General features: G+C 43.1%; 1 protein-coding gene across 2 annotated transcripts in view; it reads right to left on the bottom strand.

Annotated features, from left to right (window-relative positions):
* Positions 1–24,243, bottom strand: part of LRP5 (LDL receptor related protein 5) — a 227,527-nt gene that overhangs the window by 93,526 nt on the left and 109,758 nt on the right. For both annotated transcript variants that reach the window (XM_075928318.1, XM_075928319.1), the window contains exons 6-7: positions 18,432–18,828; positions 17,728–17,899 (exon numbers count right to left, since the gene is read on the bottom strand). In XM_075928318.1, coding sequence (XP_075784433.1) covers positions 17,728–17,899; positions 18,432–18,828 — 569 coding nt within the window. The remainder of the gene's footprint in view (positions 1–17,727; positions 17,900–18,431; positions 18,829–24,243) is intronic.

Below are 24,243 nucleotides of genomic sequence, written 5' to 3'. Positions count from 1 at the left end.
CAGTTCAAAATCTGAATAAATACAAAGTAATAAATGTGTACAGTTATAATGTAGCTTTTTGGTTAATCTAAAAAAGCAACAAGCATCAAGTTTGGTGTAAAGGCTGCTTTTAGATGCAAATCAACATATTTTACTGGTTACCAACTATTGGAAACCAATCTTTCTCAAGGAAAATAAATAAAAATTACAAATGCCAAACAAGATTAAAATCAATTATTTTAAGCCAGGTTTTCTGCTTGCTGATTTAAACCATTAGTAAAATCAGTGTTTTCAACCACTGATTTAAATGAATCCGCCCAGTGTCAGAAACCCTAAAATAATTCTTGATTGAGGAGGGAGAGGTTCAAGAGTACAACATTCAAATAATTCAACTTTGAAGTTTAATACATCCTCAGGATTTCCTTTGATAAATATAGTAAAGCTACACATGCAGGAGTAATTTCAGAGGATTTCACAAAGATCAAATTTAGAAGCTATCAGCGTCAGATGCTCAGTCTTTTTATTTAGATTTTTTTTTACTGGAATAATCAGGGATGGATGAGAGTTTTGCAAGGCCCAGGGCAGCACAATTTTGCAGGGCCCCCCTCTGGAGAAAAAATAGAAAAAAGGCATCCCCACTGTGCCCACTCCTCCAGTAGCCCCACTCTGATCATTTGAGCTACCCCTCCTCATCCCCTCTCCTAACACCTCCCTCTACACACCTGCCCTGCCTCTCTCCTCTGGTGCTGGTCCCTCTCCTGCAGGTGTCTGCCCTTCTGCTTCACCCCCAGAATCCCCTTACCCTTGCACCCTCCTGGTGCTTCTCCCTTCCCTCACTACCCCTGCCCACTTTGCTCTCTTTTTCCCTGTTGCCCGCATCCTCACCGCCCTCTGCCCGTTCCCCTCATACCCCTGTGCGCTCACACATCCCCACTTTTCTCATGCCCACCCCTCCTTTCAAGCCTTCTCCCAGCACCTCCCCCTCCCCCCTTTAGCACCCAATGCCCTTAACCTCTCCTCTCCCAGCATCACCCGTCCCCCCTCCCACTGATACCTCCCCTCCTGCCCTTTTCCTCATTGTCTCCACTTGGCTCTCTGGCATTTCTCTCTCCTCCACACTGTCCCTTGGTGCCTTCCCCTTTCTTCTCCTGACCTGCCCCCTTCCCCTCAGCACAAGCCCCTTCCTCTGCCATCCACCTTCTGCCTTCCAGTTTGCAGGGCAGCCGCGACCCCAGCCCAGGCTCCAGACCATGTGCCCAACCGAGCAGTGCAATGCTGGGCCACGCGGTTTTAAAGTCCCGGGCTGTGATGGCCCCACATGGCCTGTACTGACCGGCGCCGGGAAATTTAAAGTGCGGAGCTGCAGCACCCCGTCACAATCTCCCTCCTCCTCCAGCAGCCGCCAGCCGGCCCTTTGGCAGACGGCCCACTGGGAAATTCCCGGTATCCCGCTGGGACAGTCCACCCCTGGGCACTGGCGTGGGGCCTATTGAAGCATGGAGTCCGGGGCAGCCGCCCCGCTCGACCTGCCCTATATCCGCCGCTGTGAATAATCACTAAACATTAAAGACTATGGCAAATCGGCAAGAGATTTTTTTTATGAATTAGTTAACACTAACGATGTGTGAGTTTTTTTTTTTTTGTTTTGAGGAAGACAACAACAGACAGTGTAGATTCTAGTTTCCAACCTTTATTTGTTAAAACGTAACACCTTCTTAAAACTGTGGCAGAGCAGTGGCGGGCAACCTGCAGTCCAAGGCCCCCATGTGGTCATCAGGATTCTGTGTGTGCCCATGAGACATTTTGTTTACTGTCGCTCACACACAGCGTTGCCAGATTCCGCTGGCTTCAATCCGCATAGTTTTTTTTCCCTACAAATATTACTAAAGTGACATGCACAGAAACCAGGGGCATGTGAAAGTGAGGTGCATGCTGATTGCCCACAACACTGACTGAGAGAGTCATGTGCTCATTCTGCATCCAAAGTGCTGCTATGGTTCAGTCAGCACACTCCAAAATTCTAGGTGTGCAAGCGCAGTTAGCAAAACTACCCTATCATGGAAGACGGTTGGTTATAACAAGCTTGAAACCTACTGAGATGAAGGAGGGCCACTCGTGGCTAGGGTTGCCAGATACTGTCACAAAAAATCCCGAACATGAGGAGGAAAAAAATTGATTGAGGAGGAGAAAAAAAAAGTCACTGCGCCTTTAAATCCACATGTTCCACGCTCCCCCCACCCCTGGCCAGATGTGGCAGGGGAAGAAAGTCCCCGTCGGCCTTCCGTCTGAGGAAAACAGAACATACTGGACATTTTATATGTCTGGTATTTTCTGGTTTTTGTTTTTACTGTACAGGGGCCACAAATACCAGACTGTCCAGGCAAAAACCGGACACCTGGAAACCCTACATGTGGCCCACTCACTAGCTTAGGTTGCACATTGCTGTTGTAGAGGAAATGGATGGAATATCAAGATCACATATTTGTGATCTGTGGTACACTTATCACAGTTAGAGAATTGAACGTTTCTGATCTGCACAGTTCTCTCTCACTCAACTTCAAATGGCCTGTGTGTGCCAGTTTCCTTGTTATGCAGTTCATGGAAGGGGATTGCAAATTCTGCACCTTTTGACCAGGTGAAGTCCATTACTTCACAGCTTACAGAGCCTCCGGTGAGGTCAGAGTTCAGGTTCTTCTATTTAAGGCACAGTTCCCCAACAGCCTCCTCATCCAATTACTGTTGTCTTAAAAGGGAATAAAGTTAACTTAGCACAGGGTTAACATAAAAGTAGGGATGTAAAATCCTGGTTAAACAGTTAACCAATGCAGGGAGGGCTGGCTCCCAACCCCAGGGCGGGAGCAGTTCTCTGTCCGCAGCTATGTGTGTGTGGGGGCGGGGGGCTACTCCTGGGTACTGGTTAATCACCTGTTAATGGTGATGCTTACTGGATAAGGGGTTACCCATTCACATTCCTAATATAAAGAGAGGAAATCCCCAATTAAAAGAAAGCAGAATATTAACACACCTAGTTTAATCATTAGAAAAAGCAGGGCTAGACTCTATTCTTGATGACTTAAAGTTCTAAATCAAGATGAAAACCTTAGATTTTAGAATGTTTCATCTCTATGTTGAAGCCACAGTTTATCTATTTTTCAGTGTTCCAGAAATGTGCTAATCACTCTCAAACAAGGAGGTCCATTCTACTGGGGTTATTCTTTTTGTTTTATAAGGAAACTAGATTTTTTAAAAATATCCCCACGCATGCCTTCCCTATTCTCTTTGCATCAGAGGTATCCCGAGTTATAGTTTATGTCATTTTCCAAAACTAGTAACGGTCTGATTTATCCACCATGACCTTCAACAGGTATTATTTGGCATTATTTAAGCTCACAAGGCCAAGATGTAGCCCCACCCTGTCCAAAAACACTTATATTCCAGCAATTTCCCCTTTGACTGACCCTTTCAGCTTTAATTTATCCATCTTAATGAAGCCAAGAATAGTTCTAATGATCCTCCAATAACATTTTAAGATTGTGATTTATTTTTCCCAAATGACTCCTAATATTCCTTCTGCAGTGCACATCTGGGCATGTTCATTAAGCAACCTTTGGGAGTATGTCCCCAGAACAAGCAGTAGAGATTACTCCTATGGTAGTTTAACACAACTCCTTATCTGTTATGATAATATCTTTCATGGCTTTATTTCAAATACTCCCCCCCTTCCTCTCCACACACACATACACACATCTAAAACAAGTAAAACAGTTTGTGGCTTCTTTAAGCAGATCTTCAAAAAGAACAGCAATAATGGACCTAGAAATAAACTAAATTCAAATATTAACTTAATGCACTCTACTGTTTCCAACCACATAAGCAAATCCCAGTGACAGCAACAGGAGCTGTGTGTGCACAGACTGAGAACAGTATAGATATGTGTACCTACAAATAATGTATTGTGCTCCAGACAGCAGTGTCAGAAAATAACCAACGGCCACGAGAACTGTAGTTGCACATTCAGTGGTCCATTAAAAATATTGTAACAGTTCTTAGTAGCAGATCTCCAAAAGTATGGGGGCAAGAGGGAAGGAGAAATGACTACTAGAATAAAATACAGTGTCTTAATTTCTATTAGGTAGCCAATTCTGAAATATAGTACATAAGATGAATCAGTTATAGTCTTTTTAATATCCAACCTCTGCATTTAAAAAAAATAAAATCTTAAAGCCTCTTGATACAGTACTGGGAAATCATATTTCATCTTGGGAGAGGAAGTATAAAAACACTGATTTCCAGTTTATTTTGTAATAATTTAATAATTAGCTGGTATTTTCACAGAACTGATATTTTCCTCTGGCTAATTTAATTAAAGGTGCACTGGAAAGTTAAAAGACATTTAAAAAAAATTATAAAATTCCCATGTACTGTTCTAACATCGCCTTAAATTAATAAAAGTAAATAATTTACTTATCCCCATTTACGTTTGCTTTTTAATTAGCATGGCCAATGAAAATAGTCCAGTAGGTTTCACATTTCTTCGTCAGTTTCCAGTCAATTTAACTTTCATGTTCTTTTACAGATGTATGAAGTTGCAGTGTTTGGAGCACAGAGACCAATGGGAATCTTTAATATTATGGGAATACTTGTCCCTTAGGTTTTGTAAACAACTTAGTTTTACATGACAAATAGTTTGACTTGAGTTTTCTTGATTTAAGAAAATGTCATGTTATGAACTAAATAAAGGTTAGTTAAATCCAACATCATACAAATAGAAAAAATAAATTCCAAGCAGGGATATCTGAAGAAGGATCAGGTTTTTGGTTTGTTTTTAAACAACTCTGAAAAACATTAACAATAAAAATGTTTTCAGATATTACTGTCCTTTCTAAGCCCATTTCCAATATCCCACAGAATTTACATAAATATTTAAATGTCATACGAAGTAATTCACTACTTTGACTATAAACTAGAAAAAATATCAAACTATAGTTATCTCTGCTTTCTGATGAGGTTAATGAGTGTGTCTTGGAAAGTTTTCAGATGGACGGCAGGACTGTCACCTAACTATAGTAACTTTAGTATCATGCTTCACAGATTCCTTCAACATCATACAAAACCACAGAAAACTCCTACATATCAAGTGTGATTCTTCTAGGAAGATAAATGTAGGACATTTGTCAATAAAAAAAAATCCAAACAAATATCAAAACAGAGGAGAAAAAAGACTCTTTGCATTTCATCTAAAACTGTTGCTTCTCTACAGACTTAACTAAGATACATACATAACAACAGGCACCTGAGAGTTCAGTAACTGCTAATTACACAGTTATACCTTAGGCACTTTAAGTGAATGATGAAAAAATAATACACAGGAATCTTGGCTAACCACAAAATTGATTTTAAGGAGAACTAGGAAATTGTACACGTGGGTGCCACTGGCTCTTTCCTTCTCTCTCGGCTGGAATCCTGTAATCCTTATTAATCTACACTTTGTTCCTGGAAAGTGCCTTTTTCTCTGGAAATAAAATCCAAAGTTTTCTTTGGATTCATTTACACGTTTACTTGTGGGAGCTGAATCTATAGGAATGATTTCAGAAGATAGGATTTCCAATTTACTATCTAGCTGCCCTTTTTTCCCCCCTTTCTTTTTTCTTTTTCTTTTTTTTCCTTTTTGCTTGAGACGCTGCCAAACTAACTAAGCAAAAAATTTTAAAAGCTGGAAACAATGTTACCACAGGGTGCCAAATTTGCAGTGAAAGCCCCATGGGCTGCTGTCACGCAAAGTTTGACAAGTCTTGCCAAATGCTTTATTCAGGATATAAACTGCTTGTGAAGTGACTGGGCCCTTTGTATTACAGCTGAATACTGCAGATGGGAAGATTTCTGCCAGGAAAGAGTAACTGCTGTTTTCACCACATGGAGTTTTAGACACACAAATAAGAACATATTCTCTTGGTATACAACACTGTTTGGTATCTTCTGTACAGCTTGGCTATAAAAAAAAAAGTTATTTTGTTAACCACAACACCCAAAAGCAATAGTAAACCTATTTGTAAAATTTTTAAGGAGGAAAAAAAAACCTCACAGTACATTACGAATCTAAAGCCTAACAAAACAGGACAGATGTCTCTACTTGTTAGATTTCCAAGCTGCAGAAAGATTAGTCACTATTCAAGAACTTACTGTAACATACCACTGAAGACAGAAATACCCATGTTCACTTTTCTTCTTAAAACTGAAAAGCACATGAGTATGCAACAGTTTAAAGCTGCACACTTTTATCTATGGTAGTGTTATAAATGGCTCTCCACAGAGCTGTGCAATGGTCACTAAAGCAGTGGTATATTTTTCAGAATAGCTTTCCTCTTTTTCAGCTGCTTTTTTAAGTTTGAGGAACAGTGAATATCTTGAATATTTCTATTCTTCTACATATTCACATATTTCTATTCTTCTACATATTCACTAGTGTTAATGTGCAGAAATAATACCTAATTCAACTAAACTATCTGCTGCTCCAACTCTGGGCATAGTCCTCCAGAAAAAATGATGGGATGTAGCATGAATATTATTTCCTGTAATGACATGTGTCAGTACAGAAAATGATACTGAAAACTTTTGTTCCCCTGCATAGTACTTAGAACTGAGCTCTTACATGAACAGGTTTATTCTCTGTAGTGATCACTACACCCCATAATAAGTGTTTGCACGATCATGCCCATAGTAAGACTAGTGTATCTTGAGGCATGTGGATGTGCAGAAGAGGAGAAATATTCGAGACATTCACTGTTCCTCAAACTTAAAAAAAGCAGCTGAAAAAGAGGAAAGATATTCTGAAAAATATATCACTGCTTTAGTAGTCTGGGACATCAGCATTCAAATAGGTCACTACTAGATGATGAACTACAAATATCTAACAAAATCTAATTAGCCTCAAAGGAGAAGCTGAAAAGGGAAATCATGGCTCAACAACCAAATTACTCAGATTTAAAGTACCAGGATACCTGTGATGGGAGTGCCTGCCCCACGCTGGCCTCTTAGGGGTTAATAGAACCCTGGTGAGGCTGCACAGGAGGCAGCCAATCACAGAAAGGCTTATAGGAACAGACAATCAGGGCCAGGCAGACCCATATAAGAAAAGCTGCAGTACAGAGCAGCTGCAGTCACTCCCTGGAGCTTGAGGAGGGAAGAGGACTGGCTACTTTGCACAGAGAGGGCAGCAAGCACTCAGGACAGAGCAGTGCTGAAGGCAGAGACCCAGGGTCCTAAAGACAGCTCCTGGTAGGCTGCAGGGATCTGCAGGCTGAGACTCTGAGGCAAGGGCAGAGGGCACTGCAGCCACAGGGAAGTGACTCAGGGAGAACAGATGAGTCAGTGGGGACACAGCAAGTGGCAGCCATCTAAAAGCTCCCTGCACCAGGACCCAGAGTAGTATGTGGTCTGGGTTCCACCACTGCCTTTACTCACTGAGGAAGTGGCTGGAATCAGGAACTGTGATACTGTCCCCCAGAAGGGGGAAAACACAGAATGTGGCACAGCCAGAGGGCTACGTCATGAAGAGGACACCACAATCCTGGGAATGACATGGGTCCCCAGAGCAGAAGTGATGGTGACGAGACATCACCAGAAGAGGATGCACTGGAATGCAGCATTAAACTACAGAGCAGCCAGCAGAAGCTGCCGCAGTGGTGCATCAAACCCCATCACAATACCCTTACAACAGAAGTTTAAAATCACATGAAGTAATCTCAAAATTTCTCCTTTCTCTGGTATCAATGATCTCCATGCAATCTCCCATAAGGAGGCCAAAAAAGGGGAGAGATGCCTTTCGGATGACACTTTAAAATGAAATGGCCTGTCTGCTCAGCATGGATATTTAGGATCCAGTTGCACTTTTATACTTTGGTAACAGCTAGAGTTTATGCTAGTGATTCTAGTCATGTATTATTCCAACAGCAGTCTTACAGGGGACCTATAGTAGGAAACTATCACCTAAATGCACTAGATACTTTGAAAAGCTACCTTAACAAATGGCACATTGGCCTACTGGCTACTATCACAAGTAGATTCCTTTTAGGCATTATTATTGTGAACTCATCTTATCTAGAGACTCCCTACTCAAAAGTTTCAGCTGCCTGACGGCAAACAACTTCTTAGCTAGCTAGATCAACAGCGCAAAGCATTACACATACACTCTGTCTTGCAGCCAACTTGTTTTTTTGTTTGGCATTCTGCAGAAGCAACAGGTATGTTCACACAGAGGATAAGCAACCCTTTCTAGTAAAAAAGAGAATTAATTCACAAGAGAATTAATTCATGTTTAAAAAGTGAGGAACGTTACTTGTAAATTATTAAAATACAATTGAGAATCCTGCTATCGATATCCTATAGTCTGACTGACTTCACATATATAATGTGAACAGTAAAAAGTCCCACAGGGTAAAAATTGTCATATGTAAGATAGCTATTCCACTATACTCAGCGCTGGTGAGGTCTAAGTTGGAGTAGTGTATCCAATTCTGGGCACCGCATTTTAGGATGAGGATAAACTGGAGAGAGTCCACTGGAGAACAATAAAAATGATGAAAGTTTTAGAAAACCTGACCTGTGAGGAAAGGTTACAAAACACTAGGCATCTTTAGTCTTAAGAAAAGAAAACTCGGGCCATGTCTACACGACAAGATAAGGTCAAATTTATCAAGGATGACTTTTTAGCACCCAATTTTGTAAAGTCAAAGGTGCATGTCCCCATGGTGTGCAAGAATTCGACGCAGTTCAAAGGAGCGAGTCCTCAATAGAGTGGCTTCTGTTGACTTTAAGAGCAATGCACTGTGGGTAGCTATCCCACAGTTCCTGTACCCCTTTCCATTCTGAGATGCTCCCAGTGCAGGTTAGAACCAAAACTGTGCAGCAGGTGCTTCTGAGTATATGCTGACAGCATCCCACAATGACTTGTTTCCTCCCTCCCCCTGCTTGAAAGCAATGGCAAACAGTCTCTTCGTGCCTTTTTTCCCCTTGGTTATCCACGAAGCTGTCACAGCAGTGTAAGCATGGAAGCCATCATGGATCCCGCGAAGCATCAAAGCATTATGGCAATCATATTAACCTTGGTAAGCCTTATGCTGGAGTATATCCAGGGTCTGCCAGAATTAGGAAGAATCTCGGGAGGCCATGAACGTATTCTTCTGCAAAGCACTAGAGTTGAGCGACTGGCAAATGCCGCTGGCATTCAATCCTCTGGACACAGTGGAATGGCGGTTCTGGTGCGGTCAGAAAAGCACAGACTGGTGGAGCGATGGAACGATCAGCAGTGGCTGCAAAACTTAAGCATGTGCAAGGAAGTTTGTGAATTGCTTTCCCTCATCCAGATGCGACAGAATACCAGAATGACACCCGCTACTCACTTCTCCACTATCAGAGCCACATTGACCTGCTGAACACTCTCTTCTTCCTTTTCTACTTCATCCATGCGGTCCTCCATGCTGCTACTTGAAGCTGCCAGAGAAGTGTCTTGGGAGGAATCCATGGACTGGCTAGGGAAGATGGTCAGATCTACCGCATATAATCCCATGCTGCTGCTGCTCAGAAGTGGCATGTTTGTAGCAATGATACAGACCGTACGTTTGCCTCCTTTGTCTTCTGGTATGACAACTGCCTCAACTCCTTTATTTTTACGTAACACGACTGGGCATCCCTGGCATAACCTTTCTCCCTCATGCTATTTGCTATTTTGGAAATGATATCTACGTTTCTCTTGCTGTTTCGTAGTTCTGCAAGAACAGATTTCTCTCTCCACACAGCAATGAGGTCCATGCTCCTTGCAGGAGTTCATCTGCAACCCTGGGAACTCATGGTATGGTGTGCTACTCAGTGTTGCTGGCTGCTCTGAGGCATGCTAACCACATAGGAAATTAAATTCATATTTTTGTGAGACATGTCCTGGAGGTCAAGAATTTGACTTTCACATGCTTCATCTGCACTAAAGTTGACCATGCAAGGTCAAATTTAGCATTACTCCTCATAAAAACCAGGAATACTGAAATTGACTTTAACAGCCCTTAAAGTTGACGGAAAGGCATGGTAGCATGGACTCATTGTTTAGGCCTAAGAGGAGACAGGTAACAGTCTTTGAATAAGAGCTGTTATAAAGAGGATAGTGATCAATTGCTGTCCATGTTCACTGAAAGTAGGCCAAGTAGTAAAGGCCTTAATTTGCAGCCAGGGAGTTGTAGGTTAGATATTAGGAAAATTTTCTAACTATAAAGGGAGTTAAACTCTGGAATAGGCTTTGAAAGGAGACTATAGGATCCCTATCACTAGAAGTTTCTAAGAACAGGTTGGATGAAGGGATGGTCTAGGTCGGGGGCGGGCAAAACTTTTGGTGGGTGGCTACTTCAAGATTTTGGAAAGTGCTCAAGGGCCACACTTTTCTGTGGAGAATGTGCAGGGTCTAGGATGGAGGTTAGGCACAGAAGGGTGCATGGGATAAGGGACTGGGGTGCAGGAGACGGTGTGAGGTCTGAGAGGAAGTTTGAACGAAGGAGGGGGTTGTGACTTGGGATAGGGATATAGGGTCAGGGAGGGGGCATGGTTGCAGGAGAGGATTCTGGTCTGGAAGAGGGTCACTAGGAGGACGTGCAAAGTCTGGGAGGGAGCTGTGATCTGGGAGAAGGGGAAAAGGGGGTGCAAACTACAGAGGGTGTGGGTGGTATCTTGAGGCAGAGGAATGGAGTGCAGGGTCTGGGAGGGAGTTTGGGTGCAAGAGAGGATTCTGGTGTAGGCGGACGGGTGTAGGATAGGGTACAGTGTTTGTGAGAGAGTTGTAACCCAGAGCAAGGAGGTGCAGAGGGTTTGGATGGTGACCTGGGGAGGGAGCTGCAGTGTAGGAGGGGCTGGGGTACCTGCAGCAAGGAGGCGCTTACCTAAGCCAGCAGCCCTGCAACATCCCCATGGCAGGCTGGGCTCCCTGCCTGCTGCAGCCACAAATCACTTAAAACTGCAAGCTGCAAAGCCCACGTGACTCTCAGCTTTGGGACGAGGAAGAGACTGCTCCCATCCTCCAGGCCAATTTCTCAGATCTTATTGCCTGTTTGTTTCTAGCCGATAGGAGCCGAGAGATTGACTTGGGTCAGTTCGTATTGACCGGTTGTTTCTTGCCACTAGAAGCTGAGGATTGGGGTGGGGGTGGAGAGATCGCACAAAGTTCCCCCTTCCTGCAGAGCAGAGAGAGATGCAGACCGAACTTTAAACCGCGCAACTATACACCTGAGGGGCAGGGTGGTCCGCAGGCCAGATCCAGTGGCTTGCTGGGCCAGATCAGCCCCCCGGGCCGTATTTTGCCCAGCCCTAGTCTCGGTTTAACTTGATCCTGTCTCAGAAGAGGGAGCTATATTGTTGACATCTCAAGGACCCAACAAACCCTACATTTCTATGTGTCTACAATAAATTTAAAACATGGAAGGATATATCAGACATGGAGGAATATAAAGGAAAGGCTTCAAATAACTAAAGGCTGTAAATGGAAAACAAATAATGATTTATTATACAAATGCCTGTAACTAAACAAATAATTCAGAATGAATAATTTAACAGACAAAGGTAGCTTCTCTCCGGTTTATAAAATATTCCTCTAATTTATTAATTATTTAATCTTTTGGGGGGAAATTTAAATAATTATTATGAATTGAATAGGCTTTCCCTGACAGGTTGGTATTTTGAACTGCTTTCGTTAAATGTGATGGATTAACAAGTCACATTAAATTGTTTCTGTTTCAAGAAGATTTGAAGCAGCATTTCTGGTTCAATTGCTCCAAAATGCAAATTTTAAATTAGTTTCCTGCCAGCACTCATAACCATGACTTTGGAAGTCTCCCTCCACATATACGCATGAACACATTTCTTTAGCTCACATGTTCATAGAATGCTAAATGAGAAAGGACTGGAAGTGTGGACAGTAAAAAAATAATTAAAAAATCTATGTGAACATTCATGGAACTTTTTCCCACTCAGTTCTGCCCCATTTAGCTGGTGCTTGGACCTGCTGGAGGGCAGGGGACTGGACTTGATGACCTCTAAGTCCTTTCCAGTTCTAGTGTTTATGATTCTATGACCAGAGGAACATGCTTGTTGAGTTTGATGAACATTTTCTCATCCAAACACTGATATTGTCCATTGCAAGTTTTGAACTAAATAGTTTTGTCCATAGTTTTTTTTTCCAGAAAAGTCTGGATTTCCCTCCATCTCTAAGGAAAAGTTCAAGGCAGGAAACATCCCTGTGGGAACAGCCCTGCTTCAGCGAAGCCTCGCAATTCCAGACAGTGCCCAGATACAAACGACAAACAGGTATTTTTGCTTCATCAGTGGTACTTTAGCAAGTGCTTAAAGTTAAGCACATACCTAGTGTATATACTTGATCATAAGCCTGTTCATTCATAAGCCCCACCCAAGTTAAAAAAATATTGTAAAAAAGGTAGTGACCCATTCATAAGCTGAACCCTGCTCCTTATGGTGTCATTCTTACCAAAACTGTGATGGATGAACAAGTCACAATAAATTGTTTCTGTTTCAAGAAGATTTGAAGCAGCATTTCTGGTTCAATTGCTCCAAAATGCAAATTTTAAATTAGTTTCCTGCCAGCACTCATAACCATGACTTTGGAAGTCTCCCTCCACATATACGCATGAACACATTTCTTTAGCTCACATGTTCATAGAATGCTAAATGAGAAAGGACTGGAAGTGTGGACAGTAAAAAAATAATTAAAAAATCTATGTGAACATTCATGGAACTTTTTCCCACTCAGTTCTACAGTCATCTGAGCTAGGTCCAGAAAGATCTAGTGAGGAATCTGTTCACAGTATGGAGAAAGGGTGAACTCTAGGTACGAAGACAGAGAATAAAGAAAAAGGGTGTTTTTTTCATTCAGCACTTTCATTAACATGTGAAATATAACAACTGGCAACACTGAAATGGGGTACACTTTGTTCATACATTTAAGTGTGGTTGAATGGGGATCTAACTATACATATATCATTACCTTGCAAAGAAGCAGATATTCTTGCAGGGGATGGATCTGATGGACCAGTTATGCCCTATATTCAAATTGTACTTTGTTCCCTTCTATAATATTAGTAGAAAGGAATAAAAACCTTTTATTTTATACTTGCTTCTCTGTTTTTCTAAAGTAGGAACACTGAGCCAACCAACACACTCCAGTGCACTAAATTAATTTAAAAGTCAGCATTTTCATTTTAAGTAGGTTCTACAACTATGTTCCATCCATAAAGGTGAAAACTGGAATGTTAATTGCTTCAGTGTCTGAAAGTTAAGGAGGGAAAAGGATTGTTCCACTATTAGAATCCCATTATTTAGCCACTGCTAAGCACTACAATTGAATTTTTGGAGCTAAGGGATATCTTTGGTTCCAATTTTTCTGAGCACAATAACCCTAGAAGTTATACCTACCACAGAGTGTCTCAGACTATGTCTATCTAAGAACGTTGCCTGTATTATTTCACTACATGACCTGAAGGCCTAATGGACATCACAGACCCTGGCAAGGATCAAGTTTTAAATTGCTTTTCCTGGGCTTCTGTACAAAAATCTGAGACTGCTTCAACAGCCACCTAGTAAATGATTTCTTTCAGAGAGAACTAATCCAAATGTTGAGAGAGAAAATATTTAAACTTATTTTTTTTAAATATAGGCAATTTTCTTTGTAACCATGTGGGCTGATGTGACATTCTGCTTTAACAATCTGTTTATTGGTTAATTAAAATTCGTTTTTTCCCTCCACCCAATAATCTTATTTTGAAGCCATATTGAGTGCCCTGGAGAAGTGGTTCCCAATCTTTTTGATACTGGGGACCAGTAAACCCATTCACAAGCTTTTGGAGGACCAGTAACATGTATTTGCATATTCATTAAGCAAATGATGAATATGCGAATAAATTGTGTTGCTGGCCCACCTGTCCGGTGGGTTGTTCCGTCCCCCCCTCCTGGCCCCAATCCCGGATGCTTTATCAGCCGGCATCGGCTCCCCCGGCTGCATCCAGCGCCAAGTGTTCTGCATCGATGCGCCTCTCGCCTTGTTCGCCCCCACCCCCAGGCCTCAATCCCAGACGCTTTATCGGCCGGTGCTGGGCATTCTGCATCGGTGCGCACAGCCTTCTCCCTGGGTCCTAGCGCCCGCCGGATCTAACCCCACCGCCCAGGAGCATGCCCGGCAGAGATGCTGCAGCGGAAGGCTCTCTTCTTAGAGGCCCGCACCACTGCGCTTGGCAGTGTAGGGTGCTGCTACCATGTCACACAAATTAATAGGATCATGTGCGATAATTTTTCTAAGGACCCGTTTTTTTTTTTGTTTTTTTTTAAAAGAACCGGTACTGGGCCGCAGACCACACTTTGGGAAACGCTGCCCTGGAGAATTCCTTTTTGAGGCAAAGATAATATTCATTAATAATCTTTATTATTATTTAGTTACTTTAATTTTCAAATTATTTTCCAAAATTTTTTGGAGGTAGGTGAGTACTTTGTACTGAACATGCCAAATGATTAGCTAGTAGAACTTCGCGGCACAAATTGCTGTTGAAACCAAGAGCCTACCAAGACACTGAAAGCGCACCGATATGGATAACAGAAATATCCAGTTATTAGGATTTTTGAAAAACAAGAATTTTGGAAGGAATAAACACAACTATATTTTGAAGCATAAAACAATCTGTAATTATTGGGAATTTGGAAGTAATTTTCCCTATAGGGCAAGTTATTTCATAGTTGTTACCATATATATTTTTCTAAAGCAGCTGGCACCAGCCAATGCTAAGAATCAGAATTCTAGAGAGGATGGATAGGAAAATGGGAATGGGTGATGGGGATGGATTATTCCCTCTTGAGCACCTGACATTGATCATTGTTGCAAGACAGGATACTGAGATAGATGGACCATGGGCCTGACCCAGTATGGTCGTTCTTATGGGTCTAACCCACCCTGGCAATGGCTATATTCCTAAGTTTTACATTATCTAGGTCAGACAGAAACACGTACACAGCAAAATGATCAACAAGTGACTTGCTTTAAACCACACAAGTCCTATCAGAACCAGGGTTAGAACTCCTGTGTTCTAGACTCTGTATACCATGTGTTAGTTACCAGGGTAACTGCACTTCTGATCCTGGCTTGGGGGGGAGAAGGGGGTTGTCTGTAGGCAAGAACTGGTCTGTCTCCTAAATGGCCCCTCACTCTCACAGACCCTGGGAGACAAGCCAATCCTTGCCTACAGACATCCCCCCAACCTTAAGTAAATACTTACCAGAAGCCACACATCACACCACAGATACACTCACCCAGGAACTTACCCCTACAACAAACCCTGTTGCCAACTATGTCCACATATCTATACTAGCAACACTATCACAGGACCTAATCACATAAGCCACAACATTAGGGGTTCATACAACAGCACATCCTCTAATGAGATAAATGCCATCAAGTAACAGAAATACCTCTCTGCCATGTATATTGGCCATACCTGACAGTCTCTGCGACAAAGGATAAATGGACACAAATCAGACATCAGAAACGGTAACACACAGAAATCTGTAGGGGAATATTTTAACCTCCCTGGACATTCATTAATAGATTTAAAAGTAGCCATTCTTCCACAAAGGAATTTTATCACTCTGTTACAAAGGAAGACTGCTGAACTGGAATTCATTTACAAGTTCAACACTATTAGCCTGGGCTTGTATAAATATATTAACTGTAAAGGTAATTTCTCTCACCTTTAATATTCACATTTACCTATCAAAAGCTATGAATGGGGCACATCCAGCCTGACTCAATTAGCATCATTATCACTGGGTCCTACAATTGACAGGTGACTGCTTTTGTTGTTATATATTCTCTGGATTCTGTAACTTCCACTCCAATTCATTTGATGGAAGTGGATTTTACTCAAGAAAGCTCATGATACAATATATGTTAGTCTCTAAGGCTATGTCTAGACTGCAAGCCTCTTTCGAAAGAGCCTCTTTCGAAAGATACTTTCGAAAGAGGCTCTTTCGAAAGAGTGCGTCTAGACTGCACGCGGAACTTTCGAAAAAGCAAGCCGCTTTTTCGAAAGAAAGCACCCAGTGAGTCTGGATGCTCTCTTTCTAAAAAGCCTGTTTGCTTTCAAGAACGCCTTCTTTCGAAAGAGCACTTTCGAAAGAAGGCGTTCTTCCTCGTGGAATTAGGTTTACCACCGTCGAAAGAAAAGCCACATTCTTTCGATTTAATTTCGAAAGAACGCAGCTGCAATCTAGACGCAGGTGAAGTTTTTTAGAAAAAAGGCTACTTTTTTGGAAAAAACCCCTGAGTCTGGACACAGCCCAAGGTGCCATAGGACTACTCTGTCTTTTACTATTGGCTTTAATTTTGTTTGCAAAGTCCAGCTTTGCTTGGCTTTTAGCAATTATCACTTGTTCTCTGTTTTCTGACTTCCTTTCCTTGCTGCTTTCCTAGCTGCTTCATTTCTTCTTCCATTCCTTCTAAGCTATATGCTTTTTCTTAATTCCTGTTTGAAATGCTTGCTCACCCAGTTTAGTCTGCAACCCTTTCCTACAATTTTCTTCCCTTACTTGGGATTTAGATACAAGTAGTTTTTGCAACTTTGACAAAGTAATTCCAGGCTTCCCCCACATTCAGCTCCTTCAGATTTTCAACCGAAGAAAATGCATCTTGCTAGTTAAACTCAATCCTATTTGCAAGCCAAACCCCACGGACCTGTCCACCTTAGAATCCCAATTTTACTAGTTTTCAAATGCTGAACAATGATCACTTGTGGAAATGCTCAGCGGTCTCCCAGGATGCTTTTTCTTATAACTGGATGCAGACATTACCACCTTTTACAGCATACACAGGTTTCCAAGCTACCTGAACATAAGCCTTTCCCATTGCATTTAACAGAATTGGATGAATATGTGTTATTATTTTTTAACAATCTTGCTTCTTGTAAAAATAAATTCTCACTAGTCCTATCAGTTTCACATGTTTTTTCTCCTAGTAAGAGGTCTGTCAAAAATCAATGGCATACCAATTTATATTTCAACAAGCAAGATTCTTCCCTGCTTTCAGACCCTCCCAACTTGCTGAACTGCAATAATCTCTGCATGGACTTCTGTGTAGTCAGTCAGAAGAATGAATTTTCAAATATCACGGTAATTTTCTGTCTAACACTTTCAAACACCAGGCAAAAATACTCCTGGATACGCCCGACACATAAGCTGTGAAACAGGTCCTTCCAAGCCTTCCATCCATTCTGTGTAACACAAATGTTCAAATGAGGCATTCTGTATTTAGTACTTCAGACACAATCAATCCAACAACCAAGGCCAACTAAAAAATGGTTTTTATACTCAAGCAAGCTTATCTGTTTGCAAGATTCTCAGGCACACCTCTGACTTTCAGAGCAAAGAGTTATGCTCAATAACTATTTGCACAAGTAGTAAATTCCAATTTCTTTTTCCTTGCTTGCACGATGGTACAGAACTCTGATGGTGTTTGGTACTAAGGCACTTTGCCAGTTCAGAACAGTTCTCAAAAACCAACATGCAGTTCTTTTTTTTTAATGAAAAAATTCAAAGCTTTGTCATAGATATGTATTCATATCAATAGGAGAGTGAACCCCTCCAAAGTCCAAATCCTGAACTTACACAACGAAACAGTTCTTACCTTAGTTGTCTGGAAATACACAACTTATGTTTAGTACTTACTTCAATTTTGTCTGTCTTTGCATCTCCCCAGTAGAGTTTGTTTTCTTCAAGATCCAATGCCAAGCCATTAGGCCAACCTAGAGAAGTGTTCACCAGGACCCTCCTTTCAGAGCCATCCAAATAAGCACATTCGATCTTTGGATTTTCACCCCAGTCTGTCCAATACATGTAGCTGTAGAAAAAAAGCTTTAAATACATATTGTATATAACTGAAGTCTTCCTCCAATATTAAGATTGGGGATTTGTTCAGCTGGTAAAAAAACTCTCCCGTATTCATCTCAGAAGTAGCAATCAGACTGACTGACTCCACTGAGAGTCAGGTAGCAACATTGACCTAAGATTCTAATATTAGAAAACCAGACTTCCCATGGACAGTGATGCCATATTTTAGAACAGTCTATAAAATGAGGGATGAAGGAAAGGCTGACAAATCAACCAAACAGGGTGAGTTCAGCCGCACATTTCTGCTGTGCAGAAGCTTGTGATGTCTTGTGGTTATGTAAATGCATGTCAATGGTGCTAAGGAGCTGAGAGAGAGAGAGAGGCAGTGATAATGACAGATGACAAGGACCTCATATGATCTTTGGGTAATATGTCCAACACCTAAGAATCTGCTGTTCGCTACAGTCACAGAACTAAAGAAAGGGCTAGAAGTTCTTAGAAATATCCACCATAGGATGGGAGACAGAAAAAACTAAACTCACCCCATCATAGGATTCAGCACTATTGCTCTGGGTTCATCTAGATTTTCTGAAATAAGGATTTTTCTGGATGTCCCATTCAATCGGGTTACTTCAATGCGGTCTGTTCCTGTGTCAGTCCAATATAGGTTCCTTGCCACCCAATCCACTGCTATGCCATCAGGATGATTAATTTCCGTGGTCACCAGGGTCTGTGCTCCTGATCCATCCAAGTAAGCCCGACGAATAGCCCGGACATCGTCATCAGTCCAGTATATGTAGCCCTCAACAGGATCATAGTCTATGGCAATTGCATGCCTGATATTGTCTATCTGCAGAATAATATCAGTAAAGTCTGGCATGTCCAAGGAGATTCTTCGCAAGTCTGTTCTTCTAGCGAGCAGTAAGACTTCCTCAGCACCTGTGAAAGAGCAGTAACACTGTAATTTTGCAACTATAGAATATTCCTTCACCTGTTACAAGCATTGATGAGAGAAAAAAATTGCTATACAGAAAGGAGCATAGATATCACAGCAATGTGAGCTGTACCTCAAATCTGGGGTGCCCAAATATTGCCCAGGTAGGGGCCACACATTAGCAACTTTCCAGTACCACTAACACTGGTTGTATACTACGTTAGGGCCGAGGGTGCTACATACTACACGGGAAATGACAGAAGGAACATAAGTACTGAGATTTCCTAATAAGTACAGGATTCTAATGCTTTTCTTTGCTCCAGATAGCTAAATGGGAGAGCAAGTCACAAGTACAGCAAGTACATCCTATTTGCCTGAATATTATACGAATCTTTACTGTGTGCACACAAGGGCATGCTCAGAATTTTGTTGCTGATGAGGAAGGTAACAAAGCAGCCACCCCGGAGACCGCACTTTTCCACTTTCCCACAGAACAGGTCAGGCAATGTATAGCAACAAGGCAAACTTCCCCACATGGCCCCAACAATTTGTCTTAATCCAAAGGGACAACTTTGAGGTGGGAAAACATCAACTTCATTCTAAATAACCAGTTCTTCTGGTTAATTTTCTGCTGCAGGTGCCAATTGTTGAGATGTTTTTCATGTCTTGACACCTGCCAAATGGACACTGGCCTGCAACCATCAATTCCAATTCATACAGGGCACTGAAAAAACAATAGATGGCAACCTTCAATCACTATCAGCCTTCGTTGTATTTAAAATGGCAATCCTAGAAGTGAATCCCCTGATCCATCCCCAGTGGGACCGAGAGTCTTGTCAGACCCATGGACAAGGGAGAGTGTGCGGCACTCCCAGAAGGGGCGGAGCTTCTGATGGAAGGGGCGGGGCTGCAGTAGCCAGCTTTCAGTGTTGCCCAGAGCTTGCCATGCTGTGTCCCCTCCCTTCCAGCCAGCCCTTAATTCTGTCCAGAGTGCACAGCACAGGGCTTTGGCAGTAATGTAAAACTCCGGGCCCTTTTGAATCATGGGGCCCAGGGGCAACTATCACCTTTGTCTCTACCCATCCCTGTCATCAGGCCTGGCCATGCCAGTCCCTTTCGGACAACGGTACTTCAAATCCTATTCCATACAGACTCTTGTAACATGCTTCTTGAGTGCAAAACTTTACAGCTCTTATCAAAGACAGTTTTGCCCTGACATGTGAAACCAGCACATAAGAGACCTGTAATCTATTTAAAAGGTATCTGTCACATGTCCAACCAAATGCACCACCAACTAAGGGGACTAGCTGCACTATCACTTGCTTTAGAGATTGGTAATAACAATCTGGTACCCGGATGCCCTAGCCAGGAAGGGATAAAAGCACAATGAAGTGGGGGGAAACCATAAGGTCAATTGTAGAGAGCCTCTGCTACTCAACACAAGAGACTTTTGCCATCAGCTTTCCTGAAAACTGAGATTTTCCTGGCTCCAAAGGCTACCAAGCAGAGTATAGATATTTAATTGTAACACATGGTTGAATTCAGGCTTCTCAAATTTTAAGCTTGTGGTAGCTTATTAGGATACATTAAAAGGGGCTATCTTTGGCTAGAACAGGGAAACAACAGCCTTAGGTGACATGTCACCTTAAGAAACCACTTCCCCCCCTCCCCGAACATGGTTTTTAAACTTCCCTTCTCTAAAGAAACAATACATTCTTGTGATGATTAAAAGCAACTGCTGATGCTGGACCCAGTATTGGTTCTTAAATACTTTACCAATCTCCTGGAAAGAGATATCTTTTCCTAAAATAAACACTGAAATATCCTAAAGGTTATTTGATATTCTAAATGTTGCTTGACATAGTGGGCCATTTGAAACATCTGCAGAAAAAATAAATCACCAAACTTGTAAAAATACAGACCAGCAACTGCTGGAAGTCAAAAGTGCTTGCCTGTCTATGCATCTCACATAATTGTCTCTCTTAGCCAGTGTTATACATAGAGATGAGTTACCTTACAACTGTTAACTCCATATGAAGGAAATGAACATTCAGAAAAGGTGCCACATATTTTATGCAAAGCGCATCCAGATTTTCAGTATAGTTTAAAAAAAAACCCTGCTATTTTGACATCCTTGTGGCTCCTGACGGAACCGGGACGGAACCCAGAACTGCTCAGGTCAGCCACTCTCACGGCATGCTCATGGCCCATGCGGTTCTGCTCATGGCCCCCAGTGCACTGCGTCATACCCTGTGCATGCAGGCTGGGTCGCACGCAGCGTCCCAGCCTGCACGTGCTAGCTGCCAGCTGCTGAGCACAGGCAGCAGCAGCGGCTCTGGGTGCGGCAGCTCCGGGACCTGGGCATAAGGTTAGTGGGGGAGGGGGATTGGGTTAGAGCGGGGAGGGAAGGTGTCTGGCTCTGGGGAAGGGGAGGGAAGGAAGGGAGGTTGGGGGTGCAAATGGCATACTGGCCACTCAGTGCACGCGCCCCAGCACCTAAAGGAAGATGTGTGTGGCTGTAGTGGCGGCTTTGCCTCTGGGACCCGAGAATTAGGTTAGAGCGGGAGAGGGGGAAAGGAGGATTGGTATAGAAGTGGGCTGGTGCATGGCTCTAAGGAGGGATTGGGTTGGGGGGGGGCCTGTGCCTGACTCTGAGGGAAGGGGAGGGGGATTAGGTTAGAGGGGTGTGGAGGGGGGGGGCAGCTCTGGGGAAGGGGAGGGGAATTGGGTTAGAGCAGAGGGGCTGCCTGGAGGAGGGGAGGGGAAGAGCAGCCAGTGCGCTTCCTGAGACCCGGGATCCCGAGGTACTGGCCCCAGTAGTCTGTTTTCTCCTCCTAGCCAGACCCCTACGAATACCCTGCCCCAGCATCCTGCCCCCAACAGCACAGTTGGGGCCACATTAGTGAGGCTTGGGGGGGTTGGAGGGTTTGTTTTTTGTATCTCACTTGTGTGACCCAGTGACCCCTGACACAAAACAGGTTCCTTGCCCCATTCATAAATAAAGACAAAGCTGAAACATTTTGCGTTTGACACAATATTTTATTTAAAAATGAATCCTGGCCAACAAGCCCTCATCTGGCCACAGCATCATAACAGTCCTGCACCTCCACTCCCCTGACCCTAAACCTGAGCCTATCATACACTGGAACCCCCTGTCCTGAGCCTCTCACATCCCCAAACTCCTGCACCCCCACATCCCCAGTCTTCTGCCACAACACTCCTGCACCTTCACACACTGCAAATCTGTGTCCTGAGTCCATCATACTCCCAGCCTCCCTGCCCTGAGCCCCTCATACACCCCAGCCCAAACTCCTCTACCCTCACAGCTACAAGCCTGCGACTTGTTCAGCATCCCAACCCTCCACCTGACCCCAACACTCTCCAGACTGGAGGCCCCTCCCTGAGCCAGCATCCTCTTCTCTACTTCCTCCTGCACCCAAATTCCCTCCCAGAGCTTGCATCTCTCACCCCTTCCCAGTGCTGTTTTTGTGAGCCACAATAGCAGTGGAGACAGCATGACAAGACAAGACAAAAGAAAAAAAAAAGGGGGGGGGGGGAGGGGCACGCAAAGACCCAGGGAAAAGTTATTAACCAAAAAACAAACAAGCAAAAAAGCTATGCCCTGAGATGGATGTACCAGCACCTATTTTCCACCAGTGTGGCATAGTTATTTATTTATTGGCTCAACAACTTTGCCTCGGTTCTTCACGCTGTCTCCACTGCTATTGTGGCTCTTCGTCTGGAACAGGTTGGCCACCCCTGGTTTGGATGGTGACCTGGCAGAGGGAATTGGAGTGTGGAAGGGGCAGAGGTGCTAGAGGCAGGCTCTAGCTGGGAGGCACTTACCTAAGCATATCTCGACCAACAGCACGCCCAAGGCAGGCTGTGCGCCCTGCCTGTTGCACCCTCACACCACTTAGAGCTGCAGGCTGCTCCCTCCATGTGGCTTTCAGCTCCGGGGGGGAGGAGGGGGAAGCTAGCGCTGCCCCCAATCACCCAGGCTAATCTCTCAGCTCCTATTGGCTGGTTGTTTCCGGCCAATAGGAGCCGAGAATTGGGCTAGGAGAGGGGAGATCACACAGTGATTCTTCCTCCTTGCAGAGAAGAGAGCCACACGGACTGTGCTTTAAACTGTGGCAGATGCACACCTGAGGGTCCCAGCAGGGTGGTCTGCGGACTGGATCCGGCCCCCAGGACGTATTTTGCCCCGCTCTGCTCTTAATCAAGGCACGTTTAATTATTTGCTACAAGGTATTGATTTGAAATTTTGAAATGTGGGGAATCAAAGCTAAATATATTAAATTTAAGTTAAGTAAAATGAGGTTTAAAAACAACGGTTAGAATTATAAAATACTATAATCAATCTCCTTATAATACAAAAATATTACATTTTTATTAAAGAAATTGTCAACTCTGCTGTTTCAAAACCCAGTACATGTTAAACCTCTCTAGTCCAGCACCCTCAGAACCTGACTGGTGCTGAACCAGAGAATTTGCCGAACCACAGGAGGTCAATATCGTCCAACCCTTCCACTGCTTACTGGGCTCTTAGAAGACATTTGGAGGTAAATTAGAGCTAAATAACATCATAGAATACTAAAAGCCAGGACTGGTGGCTGTAAACAAACTTTATAGGACCGTGGGAAACTTGGCCACACTCATGATAAGTGGACATCCAGTTAACTAAAATTATGCTGGACCATGGATGTTGCCAGACCAGAGCGCGCTGGACGAGAGAGGTTTTTGCTGGAAACATCAGCCGCTCTGTCACACAAAGTCCTTACAACTGCACATCTGACTCTCTCCATTCCACTTCTAATTATATTAATGTGTTTATAATCACCCTGATATACTCAAATAATATTGAAATATATTAAATGGAAAGCAGAGGGGCAGTGAATATACATTTGATAACTGATCATGTAGTGGAGAGGGATATTGTATGCATTTCTAACATAAATAGATATTGTAAGATTGGACATCATTGTACACAAGCAGGCTAGCCTAATCTGGCAGTGCAGCCTCTTCCCATAACTGACTGCCTTTTCGCCTTAGTCCTCTTCTGTTTCTCTCTCTCTCCACAGTGAATTGGAGCAAGGTTGAAGGGGGTCAACACAGGATTTACTGAGAGAAGTTCTCTGGTCCGCATTACGCACAGGTGGTCGGAGTAGGGCCAGGTCAACCCACAGGCCTGAAATCCATATCCCTGAGCAATGTAACTATACTGACCTAATTCCCCATGGAGCCAGCACTATGTTGACAAGAGATCTTCTCCTGTAGACCTAGCTACTCTTGGAGAGGTGGATTATCCATGCCAACAGCACATGCTTTTTCTTCAGAAAAGTAGCATCTTCACTAAAGTTCTGTCTCTCAATCTGCGAACGATTAAATTCAAGTCAGGGAATTGCCTAGTAAACAGC

This window comes from Pelodiscus sinensis, chromosome 4 (assembly GCF_049634645.1).
Source record: "Pelodiscus sinensis isolate JC-2024 chromosome 4, ASM4963464v1, whole genome shotgun sequence".
Taxonomy (NCBI): domain Eukaryota; kingdom Metazoa; phylum Chordata; order Testudines; family Trionychidae; genus Pelodiscus; species Pelodiscus sinensis.
Note: the sequence above shows the minus strand (reverse complement) of the source record. Positions and strands in the feature narration are given on the sequence as shown.